We start from the raw sequence: 15,303 nt of genomic DNA on the forward strand, positions 1-15,303 counted from the left end.
AAAAATACATTTTTGAAATGCGATAGTTTTAACCTTACAGAGAATTCTGCAGATAAAAAATTATCGTGCTATCGCGAAAAAAGTTAAATATCGCAGGTTCTCAAATTTTTAGATTTTTTAGGAAGTATTCTGAGTTCTTGTGGGATCACCCTTTGAGAACAATTCTATAATAGCGTTACGCCAGGAGACGCGCTTTCTTGCAACGATTGATAATATATCCTCGAGGGGGGGAGCCTTTTGTCGGAGTTTGCTGGTTACCTGAGGCGGAATTACTCTAAAAGTAGGTAGCTACCACAGCCGCCGCGCCACCAATTACGCCGGGGCGACTACGGCTATATAGAAGAGCCACACCGACTCCGCCGGCTGATTTCTGCAAGTAAACTCGACGCGACAATCCGCGTACATCTTTCTCTCCACACGCAGCCATGAAACTACCAGTGAGTGTTCCAGGATATTCTGATTGATTGACCGTATTTATCGTGTCGGCATTAATATAGTGACGAGAGATATTTTAATTTTTCCTCAAATTTTACTTCGCGGGACTTGTTGCCAATTGTGACTGTTAAAAGTGGACTATATTTTTCAATCGGTTTCTGTTTGTCAAATGATGGTCATTTCGAGAGTCTTATTCAATGAAATATATATTGCATTTTGGTGATATTGATATGATTTTATCGCACAATTATTCGTGATTTATTTTTTAACGTTGTATTTATTCAGTTTTATTGTTTTTAACTTAAAGTCAGTACATGACATCGTCGGATGTATTGTGCTAATATTATTTATTATAAATTTGCAGATTCTTCTTATTGTGGTGATATCGATTGCGTGGGCGAAAACGGAAAATGTAGGGAGGTCTGCTCGCGCGCCGCAAGGGCAAATCAAGTATGTCGATGGCGGTGAGTACGAAGTTTTCTCGATTATTCGCTGTTGAAGACACGCCTCGAGAACCTTGGACCTGATGTATCGCAATTAACTGTTGCCACTACTGCAATTATAACGCACGCGAGAGTCCGTGTTTTTCACATCCCAGATCTTTAGAACAATTCCTTTGTGATCCCCGATAATGAGGTCAGCGTTGCATAAACACCAACAATCGACGACCGGCGATAAATTGGATGTCGGAATGACGGAACGGTGTTCCTCTCGGTGTTTCAGATTCGAGGATCAACTGGGATCTATACCTCGCGCCCCAGAGCCAGTTGCAGCGGGCGAATGCTCACCGGCCTCAGCGCGCCGAAGGCGGCTCACCCCTTCGTCTTCGACAGGCTCAGCAGCATCGTGCCCCAGCGTCGGCGCCGCAGCCTCAACCCCAGCAAGTCCAGCAGCAGGCCCAGGGTCCGCAGTACTACAGTTACAAGCCGTACTCGGCGGTGCCGAGTCACATCAGACAGCTGATCAATTCGGTCTATCAGCCGCAAGCTCCCTACGTCGATCCTACGTCTTTCATTTACGGCGGCAACCACTTTGCGGCGGCACCGCAGCAACGTGAACAGCAACAATTAGCCCCAGCCGCCTCCGAAATTCCTCGCGGTGCCTACTTGCAACCATCGGCGAGATACCAATCGATCGATGCTCAAGGAGCGCAGCCCAGATACGAATACAGCGACAGGAGAGTGGAGCGTCAGGATAGAATCGCCTACAAGGAGGATTACGAGCAACAGCAACAGCAGCAGCAACTGCAGCAGCAACTGCAGCAGCAACTGCAGCAGCAGCAACAGCACCAGCAACAGCACCAGCAGCAGCAGCAGCAGCAGCAACCACAAGTAGCGTTTCCGCTAGGAGCCATACCCGAACCTCCGCTACCTACTCTATATTTGGACAGAAACATGCCTTCGGAAATCAAGCAGTTGCTGCAATATCAGGCGCAGATACCATACGACGTGACAGCGAATCGCATTCAGTACAAACCGAAGAGCACTTTTATCCCCAAGCCGTTATCCGATGACGTTAAGGGACCCTATTATTACCGCAGCAAGGTTTACTATCCGAGCGACGACAACGTCGACGCGGAATATCAGCAGGACAAGCCGGTCGAAGAGGGACAGCGCCATTGACCAAGAATTGACCTACAGGGTAGTAATACGATTTATATAATTTAATATTCTATTTCTCGGCGTTTTCTCTTCGAAGAAAAGACGGCTAGCCCTAAGACTCGCTCGAGTTGAATCCCGTTTTTACTCGCGGAAACAGCTTCTTGATATCATCAAGGGTTTGTTGAGACTAGTATCTAACACGCTTTAAATTGTTGTATCACTTGTTGACATTTTAATGACGTATATCTTGTACTACCGTGTATTTGACAATAACAAATGCGGTTTTCTTCTTTGACGGTCAAAAACGGATGAATGTTCGACACTCGATAATTAGAACCAATTTACTAATTAGAAAAAAATAACTACTCGATTTATAATTAACATAGAATAATTTGCTAAATATAATTAACATAGAAAGTTTGTCTTTATAGAAAATTAATTGAATAAAAGATTGATAAAAAATATTTAATTGACTTTCACGGAAATTTACATAATACAGTAATTAATGACGAAAATTTATTAAAACAGAAATGGCAAATGGTATCTTGGTCTAACAGACTTCTTTTCGATTAATTTTCTGTTCGTTTTTTATTTCACTCAATTATGAAAAGGTGTGTATTCAGTATTTTTCGTATGAGTAAGTGTGTAAAGATAGAAAATACTTGACTATATACGGTAGCGCGAAGAATGTAATTTTTTGTACGATTAGTATTAAATAAATCGTTTCCGCTTCTGGCATCATGGAAGTCATTCACCTTGTCGTAGCGCAATCTTTGCTTTTATTATTTTAGCTCACGGAACTTGGCGGAACTTCCGCTCGTAAAAAGGTGAGTTAAACGCCCGAGCGAAAATTCGATAAAAGCAAAGCTAACGTTTACTCCTTTCAGGAAGTTTCGCGTTTCGCGCGACGAGTAATTTGCTTAATTATACATGAGAAGTTACTAAGTCCCACGTTATTAGAGCAAATAGAAAGCCGGACGGTTTTTCGCTTTCTATTGAATAAAGATACCTGATCTCCCTACGATGTTAGAAAGCGATATTCCATCTCATTTACCAGAATCGCTACGTTACGCTATATCATTACGATAAGAGAGCGCGTTTGAGATATAAATTTTGCGAAAGGAAGTAAACTCTGAAACGACATAATCTGAGAAATTTCTTATCAGATTGAGTCACATAAATTACAGAAATTACTGCCAGGCGTGAATATATGACGAGAGAAAAAAGTATACGACAGCTAATACATAACACTTTTATTAATAGATTTTATTCTGATTAGAAAGGGATTAAGTTCTTTATCGATAGCAAAAAATTTAATGCATGGCACGGAAATTAGAAATCCGATCAGGCGGATTTCATCATCGATGCATGACGATACGAAGGTGAGAATATTCATAATATGTGAGGATTCGAAAAAGCGTATCGCCTGATCACATATATGTTTTCGTTTTCACATAGAAATTGAAACTTCTAAAAGCGTGGAAGGATAGCATTTCTCCGGACAAGGAAGACCGACAATCCACTTTCGTGGCCTTCACGCTTCGCGTGTCGATGCAGCCGTCGAGTCGCCGCAATTGCGAATAGTCGCGTTTTCATTTTGCGCAATCTTCCTTTTCACTCCTTACCGACGCTCTCTTGCACAGATAGATAATTCGCCAGGATTACGCCCTTTAAGTTCACCAAGATTCTGCTCGAGGAAATCGAAGGGACTTACAGCCGTAATTTTACACGGTGATTCGTAACAAATCTGGCAGTTAATTAATTGCGTTCATCATAAAGAAACCTAAGAGTATTTGAAGTACAGGAGAAACATGCAGAGTATAAAATGTGCGTGCAAAAAAACTGCTATAAAGAATAGTATATGTATAATATTTTAATTATGATAAACTGTAACCGCATTATGTTTTATTTTATTATATTTAAATTAAATTTAAATACGTAAAATATTTACTTAAGATTAGTAACAATTTTAATTTCTAACTAATCACAATTGGTTTTCTATCATACATTGTACTTTTTTTCCTTTTTCTGAATGCTATTATCTGGTAAATTAGCTTCTAAAGTTTGACATTCTCTTCGTGAATCATTCTGTACGTACCGTCCACCTTTTGTTCATTACATATTTTTTTTTACCATTACCGAATGGTACTGTAAGAATTGTTTTTCGCATGTCGATACAAGTTACCTGGGGTAATCTATAATTTCACGGGAGATCGACGATCTATCGCGATGCGACACGGTGTAACTTTCTACTGTAACCTGACGTAACACGGCATTTCCATCTGTGAGTAAGAGCGACTTTTGCAGTCAAATAATTGGATAAAAGAGAAGTATACGCTCCCATAATTGCGTATCTGAAATAGGAATCTATGGAACTAACAATAAGACTTTACGAGTTTAATGATACGGAGCATCAGAGATCTATTATCGAATCTTATTGCGAAATTAGAAACCTAGTAATTCCTAGGGTATGTAGAGACGATAATGCAGCGTCAAGAATGATATAGGTTTAAGATACATACGGAATAATGCGGCTTAATTCGAAGAATAATTCCCCTAATTACATTTCTGTATATGTGCAACCACTATATCTATACCAATCGCAATACTATTGTAATACATTAAAACTTCTTATTTTGCTTTCTTTTAAGATTCCATTTTTTATAGCTTAAATCTGTATTATTAGCAGCACTTTAATGCTAAAAGCAACGGTGTGCAGTGCCTTTACATAACGTGACAGGACAATGATTGAATTCAATGTCGACAATTAATTGCGGATCCTCGCGTTCTTTACTCCGTAACCTTTGAATGGCGATTGCCTGGGAAATATCGTGTTGCATCACATTCCACCGCAGCTATTCCGTAGTTTTCCATCTGTGTACTCGAGACTTTTCACGATTAGAATACATCGCGTAGAAGATTAATGCCTCGTAGCTGGATAAAGAAAGCTTGATGACCCGAGACAAGCAAAACTCGAGATGCATTTGCAAACAAATGTATACTTTCTTGTTATCACGTAAAACAAAAATCATATTATTGCAATGAACAAATAAATTATTATAAAATTAGGATTAATTTAGTAAAATGCGCAATATAAAACATTTCGTAAAATTATTGTATAAAAATTTGTTTATTGCAGGCATGTAAAATTCTTTTTTATTTATTCTCTGCATGCTAAGAAGTTAGAATTAGGTTGTAATACTGTGATTTGGTTAAATTAAATATTTATTTTATAAATTTTTATTAAATTACTTTCGAAATGCTAACGGTTGACTTTATAAGAAGTTATCAAAATTTTTTATTAAAATTTTTTCTTTTTTTAATAAAAAAATTTAAAAACTAAAAGTAGAAATATACAAGAATAAGACTAGCGCTATAAGTCAAAATTTAATTTATATAGTCCGCAGATGGAACTTTACAATGGAATTAAGGTAAGACTGTTACTTAGCGCCGGAAGCAATTTCCATTAATACGCTCGCGTTTGCAAGAAAGAGCAATGACTGCTGGACTGTTAGAGCACTATGTCGGCCGGCCGGCCGGCCGACGAGGTGCAAAATGGAGGTGGCTCTCGCCAAGTCACATCCCCGTCATCGAAAGGCTCCTTTTACGTGGCCGACTATAAAGTTGTTCTGGTGACCGCGCGCCCGCCTCAGAAACACTCCACCCTCGAACGAATCGACCAGCTTTCACGCCATGAAATTGCACGTAAGTACGCCAGCTGCCTTGCATTCATTCTTTTTCTCTGAATCGAAAGTCCTCGTTCAAAAAGTAAAGAACAATGTAGAATGCGCGCGTACGACTTTTCCGAGAGTCGCGCGTTTCTCTTCGCGGTGTCTGATGTAGGCGAAATGAAGTCGCGTGCGCCTATAATCGTGCTGGATACGCAAACCGGATATACCAGCGATGAATTATGCGACGATTCGATTAACAGGTGTCGCCCGCTGTTTTGCGCTATTTTGTTCCTGAACATTTTCTCGCATATCCGCCGATCAAATCCTTAATCACTGTGTGTCAATCACTGTGTGAATCTTGTAGAGACATAAGCATGTATGTACGTTTTACACTGACCATCTCGTCGCGTTAAAAACTGGGAAAAGTGTGGAACGAAGTGTCGCGTACATTTAATTGCCATGTGTCGCAAAATATTTTTTCAGATATTAATTGGACGACGAATTTATTTCGCCGTGTCTTTCGCACCTCCGTTTTTCACGTTTTTGTCGTGAAAATATTGAATACGCTCTCTTACACGGTTTTATTACACGTGACGCGCAAGATTCGAAAACGGGAAGTCGTTTGTTTTGTCAGAGGTACTGGTCAACCCGCCTCCCGTCAAAAGGCAACAAGCGTGAATAAGGGAATGATGAATGTCGTGCACGTAATTGCATCGTTGGATGTCGTAAAGAGGGTGACGATTCAGAATGCCGCTTAATTACCGCGGTCACTGGCCGGGAGTGCAGCTACGTTTCACGACCCAATTGTCGCAGCCGCGGAAACGAGTAATCAGACTTTTGCAATCTCGTTGCAAGCTCGCGGATCAAGATTTCAACATGGGGAGTAGCTTGTCCTGCTAGTTCCATCGACTCCCTTAGCATCGCTCCACATATTTTCTTCTCTTTAAGAGCTAAATCTACAACGGCATACAAAAGGCGTTTATAAGGAGAAAACAGATATAAAAACGCAACAAGAATAAATGCGTTGATTGAAATTAAACATTGGTTTATGTATGTACGCTATTTTTAGCCAATCATAATATCCTTTTTTTTTTCGTCGTGATTCTTGCTTAAACGGGAGAACATATGTATGTAGACCTCAATAATCAGCATGCGTGTCGCGACTTGTTCCTCGCGAAATGTCGCTCGGTTTCCGCGTTCTCCGAGATACGACTCGCGCAGATTTTCGTCGTGCAATTCTGGAACGGCATTTTGTCCCGTGACAGTCGGTCGCAGATATTTTCAAACGAGTCGAAATTAATTTTTTCGAATAATCTCGTCGGGCGTGTCTGAACGATTAATATCTACCTCGCTTTCTACCATGTAACGCTCGCAGCTCAACGCATTCGATCGCTCAGTTATAAGTCGACTGACGACTTACACTTTTCTTCTTTTTTTTCTTCCACCTGCCTTTTTGTCTTGCGGCCGCGTTCCTAACGACCCAAGTGCGTCTACCGATCGCGAATGTTAACCGGCAACGTGCTCACCTTTTCCCCGATTACCGTGATTAAAGATTCATGCGCTCGCGGACTTTCCCTTCCAGCTTCCCGGTGCCGGTTGCTCGATACGCTTCCATATATGCAATATAGTACATACCGTAAGACGGATTCAGGTTTAGTGCCACGCGCATTAGATAATGATCTTTGATCGTCTGATTGCGAAATCGAAAGCGCTTAACATCGAGAGCAAAGTAAATAACGTTTAAATGTAATAATGTTACATTCCGATTTTATTTTGTTATAAGGATTAGAGATAAAACATTATTTATGTCGATCATAAAGAGATCAATATAATAATGATAAATATAATTTTAGTATCTTTTCCAAGTATTAAATTATTGGAAAAATAATACAATTACATAAAAATTATCAACGTGTAATTGAATGGATTTTATTCATCCCATTGTATAATAAACTTTCTCTTTTATTACCGATACTTGATTTATTTATGACGTAGGTATAAATCATAACGCACTCTATTATATTATGTCATGTCATACATTGTATACAATTCTATCATAAATCTTTTGTCATAGATTTTACTATTGACGGCACTACCCATGTGCCTGGCTGAATTTTCAATTCAGGGGCCTAGCGACGGACACCGACGGGCTCAAGGTCTTAAGTTCAGCGAAGAGAAAGGAATCGAATACACAGACGCAAGTGGTAAGTGCAGATAAACGTAGACAATGCGGACTGGAAAGTATAAAAACCGGGAAACAATTTATACTTATCTTTTGTTTTTATAAAGTTGTCCTTCAGAATATTTTAGTTTTTTTCAATAGATTTTTACATTTTTTTCAATCCACAATTATTTCGTAGAAAAATTTCTTTTTAGATATTTACCTTTATATGTCTTTTACTCTAAAATAGTCTAAAACTTCTTGGGTTTTATAACTTTATAGTTATACTAGTATTCGAACATTATTTAAAATAAGGTACCTATGTTGATATAAATGTAATTTAGAATTTTGTTTTGTGTATTTTTTAAAATGATATTTTTGAATATTCGGTTTTTAGAGGGCGGTGGTCTGGGAGACTTTACCATTCAAGGCGCGACCGACGGTAATACTAACTTCAGGATCCAAGGTGCTACGGATGGGCACTCGAATTTTCAAATTCAAGGGCCCTCGGATGGTGGATCGGCCACCTACAATGTACAAGGGCCGATTGATCGATACGGTCAGCCCACAGTCCAGCCCGCAATCCAGCCCGCTTACGATGCTAATCAAATTAATGCAAAAGCGCTCCAGTACGACGATCCTAGCGGTACTGTCATCAACTTTGTTTCACGAACTTTGTCACTATGTCTCGGACTATATATCGAATCGAATTGACATAAATATGTATTAAAAGGCTACAGGGTAAACTGGAGATCGTACGATCGTCAACCACGTCCGCAAGCTCAGGCGGAACCGCAATACGCGCAAGCAGCGGCGCCGATTCCGCGAGCCTCGCCCCGACAAAGAGTTCATCGACCGCAACCGCAACCGCAACCGCAACAACAACAACAACAACCGGAAGCAGTGCCAAATTACAAGCCTTACTCTAACGCACCGCCGCAGATCCAACAACTGCTCCAATTCCAGCAGCAAATTCCGTACATCAATATAATTCCGGAACCTTACAGGTACGAAACAATAAGGACATCGAGTAAGATTGCATCTTTGATATCTTTATGTCTATATCGATGTTAAATATCATTATTTTTCTTAATCAATTACAGATTCGACGAAGAGGCCGCCATACGGGCTCAGTCTCAGCAGGTCCAGGAACATCTGCGAAAGTTGGCTCAAGAAGCGGCAGCCGCGCCTCCACCTGAGCCCGTGATCCGTGGATCACCTCGTCAAAAGTCACGCGGCCACTCCAGAAGCAAACGTCAGGCTGAACAGCAACATCAGCAACCGCAATATCGCAGGGTATCCCAACCGCCGGCAGAGCCGCAGATTCAGTACTCGCCTAATCTGCCGTCTCAATTGCGCGACCTGCTGAAATTCCAGGCGCAAACGCCATACAACATCTTTGCCAACCAGGTCGCGTACCGTGCGGGAGAGCCATACGTGCCGCATCGCGCGGAAGCGCAGCAGCAGCAGCAGCAGCAGTTGCAACAACAACCGCTGCAGCAAGCGCAATACCAAGGTCAGGGTGGCGCCTACGACGGTCAGGCTAGCGCATACACGCAGGCCCGCATACAGCCCGCGTATGACCAGAACCAGCAGTATCAGCAACTCGGTTATAATCAGCAACTCGGCTATAATCAGCAGCAGCCTGGCGTAAGACCCGTCACCGAGAATCAGTACTGATTACCTTGACGAGGCATCCTCATTGCTATGCCTAGAACGAGTCTTTCTAACAGGACTGGATTCTATTCTACAATGTGATAAATTACGCTCGAGTTTTTTTAAACACATATAATTTGGTCAAATAAATAAATTTACTATATGAAGGTAGGGTAAACATTGCTTTTACTTTGAGAGTTTACTTGTTAGGTTTATGAAAAGGATTACAATTAAAAGAAAATCATAAATAGCTTGAAATCTTCTAAATTCTTGTTGGTCTTTCTGAAGTAAAGAGGAAAAAATGCTCTCTATTTAATGCGATATTTGTTAAGTAATAGATATGAACGATACGTGCGGTAATTAATGCGATATGAATATTTTAGTTTTTCTATTGAATACATATATCTATTTTTTTATTTTTTTAGTTTTTGAAGCTCGGATTTTGATATTAAAGTTATTTTTCTTCGATTTTATCCAACAAATAAGAAATATTTTAAGAATGAGAGAGAGTTCTCTATCGCTGTCAACATTTTGCGAAATCTGTGGTTGAAAAAAAAAATACATTCTTACAGATTTCTCATATTTGATCAGAAGTTTTGATATATCACAACGAGATAAAGCGAGATTGACGTCTGAAAATCAATTTTTTTCAGGATTCTTATACAACGAAAAGAGAAATAGAGCCGAACGTTGTTCTCGCGATAATATATTCAGACGAATATTGATATATGTTTGAAAAAAATATATACGTAATAAGTTTATCTGTATTATAGTTTTTTACATTTATACGTGTTTCCAAATAAAATATTTGCGATTCTATCCTTGCGATGTAAGTTTGTTTTTTCCCAATCTAATTTAGCCACCGATATATAAGTCAAACTTTAATGAATATATTCTTCAATAAATTGGAGATAGTCGTTATTTTTAAAGTCCATTAAATTTAATTATTTCCTTACGCTTTATTGAGGAGAAATGTAAAGATATTTTTCTCAATTTACATATTTTAAAATTCATATCAAATAATTCTGAAATATAAAATTTTTATTTAATGTCTAAAGGTTAGCATTAAAATCATTAAAGAGATTATTTTAATTGTGTTCTACATTTTTTATGCGTGCACTATAAATCTCATCTCATCATAATTTTTATTTTTTAAGTAATTACGACGCTCAATCGGATACGTTTAATGTTTAATATATTTAAAGCATTGAAAGGAATTCGGAATGTTGAAAGCGGAATGCTGAATTCTTTACGCAATCTTGGCTCATAAATATATATGTATACACACTTGACGATAAAATTGCGATGGAGAGAGAGTAGTATAGAGAGAGGGAGCTGATAATCGCGAGTGAGCACTGTTCCTACGATATAGAATTACTCGTCAATTAAATTCAGCGACTTTTTTGCAGAATGTTGAATGCAATATTCTTCAATGTCGATGTTTTAAGAAACAGCAGGTGTGTTTCGCAGGCAATCTTTAGATATTACAATATACTTTCGTCAGAATGTCTATATATAATAATATCTACATTAATTTATTATATTTAAGGTGTATTATGTCAATTTGAATATTTTTATGTATTTGTGTATCTTGTGGCATCCTTAAAATGTGCATAACATGCTGCGATATGTTGTTGCTGTGCACTTTAACGATGCACTCGATTTACGACACGCGTCGAATACGGAAGCGATCCATGCGTTCGTTTCCTGTATGGTGCCGGCTCAACCATTACGTGACTGGATGCAATGCATACATATATCACCCTTCCCTACGAAGCAGATATCTATTATAGTGCACCTTCGTTCATTCGTCGAGCATGTGGAATGTAACGTATCTATCGTGAACATCGAGTTCGCGATTCAACGTGTAGGTATTCGCGCGCACTGCCAAGTCTCTGAGTACACGATATGGCGAGATCGATACGCTTACGATGTAGAAGAAAAATATTACGATTTATAATTTCTTTGAAAGCTAAGATATAGTGCTTGTTATTAAATAAATCATAACTGGTTATTAATATAAAAATAGAAACAAACTGAATATCAATTCTGAAAAGATCGCTAGACATCGCGAATTTTGGACATTAGAATTTTAAGACTTTTTTGAAATATAATAGGTAATAAAGATAATTATATATAAGATAATTATAAAGATAATGTTAAGAATAATTAAATAAAGACTTTTATTACTGAGACTGATACTGTATATATGTAACATAGAGCTACAACTGCAAAGAAACGAACAACTTTCACGTCGTTCGAAAATAATTGGTGATACGCATAATGCATGACAATGTTCGCTTACCATAGTCAACGACTCGATAAGCAACGCAAAATTTCAATCTAAAATTCGACAGTTCTACATGGTTGCAAGAAAAACACGGGGAAAAGAGACACGGTCGAACCACTTTCACGTAACGGTATCGCTAATCTACGATGTGATGTAAAATTACATAAACCTTGTATGAAAGGAATATTAAGTTCTATACGCAGGAGAAATTAATTTACTATTATTGCAATTTTGTTATTTATAAATAAACATTATTATTTACAATTAGTTTCATTCGATGTCACGCTATATCATGTAGATGAGACATCTCTGCTTATTTTTCTCTCATAAACTTTATTCAATTTTATGTTTTCTTTTCTTTTTTGTTGCTGTTAATCAATAACGAATAATGAATAATAAAATTTGCTGGAAAATATTACTTTTTGGTAAATATAAAATTAATTTATAATAATAATAATAATAATAATGAAATCTTTTCCGGATTAATTGCAGTATCTTACTTCTTCGATAATATTTCACAATAATTTTCCGATTTATTTTAACTTTAATTTTAAATTTTATTAAACAGAAATTAAAACAAAATTATTATTTTACAATTCTCCACGAGGCATTGTATACGAAAGAGACAAACGTATAACTGCACCGCGCTTTGACTTTTCTAGTGCCACCGCGCCGGTCATTTCCTGGAGCAACTAGCGGCCAGCTAGCACGGGGCGCGTTGGTCCGTTGCGTTGGGTACGTTACGTGACGACGGGCGGGGGATTTGCAAGCGAAAAAAATCGGTCGAAACCCGTCCAACCATGAAAGCTGGTGGTGGCCGACGGCGCGGCTCGGTCCGCGACGACCGGGCCCCATATAGAAGTGCGTCGCGACGCGGCCGCCAGTTTCGTTCCGCTGCCCTTCGGATATCGTTGTTCAACAATCATGAGATTCCTCGTAAGTCTACGCGACCCTAAAAACCTCGCGAAATTCCGCGGCGCGGATGCACGCGGGAAGAAAGCGCGATCAAAGCCGCTCCGTGAAGTAGCCAACGTCCGAGCGAGTGCTCGCTTTTGCTTTCCAATCTCGCGTTGATCGTTAAAATCTCGTCGCAGTTTTATTCCTAACTCCACGTAACTGAAGGAAAAAAAAGAGAAGATAAGCAAAACTTTATCGTTCATCGATCGCCGAGTGTTAAGTATCTCCATTTCCGAGTATAAAAATTGACAAAACCGAACGTTCGCGTTTAACGATCTTTCCTTTCTTTTTCTCGTGGAGAAAATTAACGTTCGGTGTATTGGATCATCAAAGATAAAAATAATGTTCAAAAAAAGGAATTTGCTAAATTCGTAACTCTTCACATTCAACTCAACGACATGTAATTTTCTTATGTTTTTAATCTTTAATTTATGACCGATTTCTATAAATATTCATTACAAATTCCATTATGTTTATTTTATTATATGAATCCTGTTCACAGAGAAAGTTAAGATGGTATATCTTATTGAAATATTACAAAGTCCGTTAATATAGCTTCATAAATAATGTTATTATCGATAACATCTTTATTTTTAAATTCAAGGATTATTGTATAATATCATCGTAGCGAGATACTTTGCACGCAATCGTCACGCTTGGAAAATGTCGTATTACATTTCTTCCGATATGAATCAAGTGCGGTGATCTAGTTAAATTTACCAATTTACATACCTCGATAATCGCTTCACTTCTCGTGGTGCAAATTACGGCGCCGGTGCATAAATAATCAATGTCAGCTAAGAAATTCTATTTACATCATGCAAATAAAAAATTTTTTCAGCTTTCCAAGATAAGATTTTCATTTTACGGAATGTATGAAAAATTACACGTCCTTCCGACTTCTATTGATACAGTTACATAAAAAACATCTATGTCTTGAATTTTTTTGTACGCAAAAAAGTGCTTTCGTTATTTGATATATTGCTTTTCAGTTTTTGATCCTCTTCGTGGCACCCGTGCTGGGAACGGAATTCCACAGTGAGTAATCAATTTCGACGTCTTATATTTTTTGAGAATATATTTTTCCGTTGTGTCGTCAACATATAAAATCCATTTTCCTGCTGAAGATTTGCATTTGTTTCCAATTATCTTAATAGGCCATATCCGGGAACGTAGACAAGCACAGCAAGGCAATTACCGAGGTTACAATCAAGCACCGGCAGCGATCAAGCAGATATTGGCCGCGCAGCAGTATCGCGATCCGATTGTTCACCTTCCGCCGCAACCGGTGCCGAACTTGGCGCCTTCGAGACCCATTGAGCCTCAATATTTGCAGCAAAATCAGCTGACTCAGTATCGACCGCAAGTACAAGTAGGTCAGGCGCCTCAGCAGCCAACCTATAAGCAGATTCCCGTACGACCAGCTCAATATAATCCGCCACCCGGCGCTCAACGACCACAACAACAATACAACCCGCAATATCGCTCCAATTATGCGCCGCAATCGCAACCGCAACCGCAACCGCAGCAGCAGCAAGCCAGCCAGCCTAATTATCAGTATTCCAGAAATCTGCCGCCACAGCTTCAGCAGCTTTTGCAAATCCAGCAAAATCTGCCCACTGCCAATGCGATTCCACAAGGACAACGTCAGGGATAATCTGTTCAGGGCACTGGGACGACGATATCTATAAGGCATCGGTCTCTTTTTTCGTAAAAACATCCATTCTTTACATATCATTTCATCCATTGCATTCATCAGATTTTACCATTGATGAATTCGTAACCTATTCGTAATCCTCGTTGAAACGCGAGACTAGTGGCTGTTTATTTCTCCTTTCGTAAATATTTTATTATAAACATCTTTACGTTAATTTATTGAGACGAATTAAATTTAAAAAAGTTAAGTTTTAAGACTTTCTATTTTTATCTATTTAGTTAGAAAAAGAAAAATTAATTTTTGCTAAAGAATTATACTCCTATAATAATTCGTGTCATACTTTTACGTCCATTTAATTCACTCCCATTTCACCTACCATTTCATTCATTCACAATCGCATTTAGATTTTCACACCAATTTGTAAATTGTGGGAATATGTGTTGTACGAAAATTGTGGGAAGAAAAATTGTATAAATAAATGTTATTCAAGTTTCTCGATCTAAAAATCATACAAATCGTTCTGTTATATCAAATCGTCGCTTTGCAATTATACCGTCATCGTTTATACTTTAAGATTGTATTGTCATCGTTTATGTCAACTTTGAGACGTATGTTTGTACGTTTAGTTATGCACCCCTTTATCGTCCCTTTCGGATCTACCGGTCGCTCTCAACCATCGACGTAACCATCGCATTTCTTTAAACTAAATTTGTTCCAATGAATGAATATTAGAAGAAAACATATTTCTGCCGACAAATGCAGTTATAGAGAACGCTCGTGCTCATAACGTACGCGGCAAATAGCTCGGCCGAGAAATCCGAGGGTATCATCGCACCGATGGTTCCGCACAAGGGGCGTATCTGTACGTCACCACT

The 15,303-nt window shown here is 38.7% G+C and overlaps 3 protein-coding genes across 3 annotated transcripts; all 3 read left to right on the forward strand.

Moving 5' to 3' along the window:
• The first annotated feature begins 46 nt into the window (after positions 1-46).
• Positions 47-2,747, forward strand: LOC139808954 (uncharacterized). The gene is made up of 3 exons (XM_071771507.1): positions 47-437; positions 800-899; positions 1,159-2,747. The coding sequence occupies exons 1-3, from the start codon at positions 426-428 to the stop codon at positions 2,055-2,057; spliced, it is 1,011 nt and encodes a 336-aa protein (XP_071627608.1). The 5' UTR covers positions 47-425; the 3' UTR covers positions 2,058-2,747.
• Positions 2,748-5,700: 2,953 nt separating this feature from the next.
• On the forward strand, positions 5,701-10,440 carry LOC139815872 (uncharacterized). Its single transcript, XM_071783116.1, has 5 exons — positions 5,701-5,741; positions 7,782-7,911; positions 8,266-8,514; positions 8,602-8,875; positions 8,972-10,440. Exons 1-5 carry the CDS (start codon positions 5,730-5,732, stop codon positions 9,546-9,548), a joined length of 1,242 nt encoding a protein of 413 aa, XP_071639217.1. The 5' UTR covers positions 5,701-5,729; the 3' UTR covers positions 9,549-10,440.
• Positions 10,441-12,595: 2,155 nt separating this feature from the next.
• On the forward strand, positions 12,596-14,922 carry LOC139815880 (uncharacterized). The gene is made up of 3 exons (XM_071783127.1): positions 12,596-12,750; positions 13,764-13,809; positions 13,929-14,922. The coding sequence occupies exons 1-3, from the start codon at positions 12,739-12,741 to the stop codon at positions 14,426-14,428; spliced, it is 558 nt and encodes a 185-aa protein (XP_071639228.1). The 5' UTR covers positions 12,596-12,738; the 3' UTR covers positions 14,429-14,922.
• Positions 14,923-15,303: the final 381 nt, after the last annotated feature.

This window comes from Temnothorax longispinosus, chromosome 1 (genome assembly GCF_030848805.1).
Source record: "Temnothorax longispinosus isolate EJ_2023e chromosome 1, Tlon_JGU_v1, whole genome shotgun sequence".
NCBI classification, from domain to species: domain Eukaryota; kingdom Metazoa; phylum Arthropoda; class Insecta; order Hymenoptera; family Formicidae; genus Temnothorax; species Temnothorax longispinosus.

Bases quoted from the DNA above. Each gene is read 5' to 3' on its own strand.
- LOC139808954 (XM_071771507.1), top strand. The intron at 900-1,158 runs GTGAGTACGAAG...TCGGTGTTTCAG, and splicing joins AATCAAGTATGTCGATGGCG to ATTCGAGGATCAACTGGGAT.
- LOC139815880 (XM_071783127.1), top strand. The intron at 13,810-13,928 runs GTGAGTAATCAA...TTATCTTAATAG, and splicing joins GCTGGGAACGGAATTCCACA to GCCATATCCGGGAACGTAGA.
- LOC139815872 (XM_071783116.1), top strand. The intron at 7,912-8,265 runs GTAAGTGCAGAT...TTCGGTTTTTAG, and splicing joins CGAATACACAGACGCAAGTG to AGGGCGGTGGTCTGGGAGAC. The intron at 8,876-8,971 runs GTACGAAACAAT...AATCAATTACAG, and splicing joins ATAATTCCGGAACCTTACAG to ATTCGACGAAGAGGCCGCCA.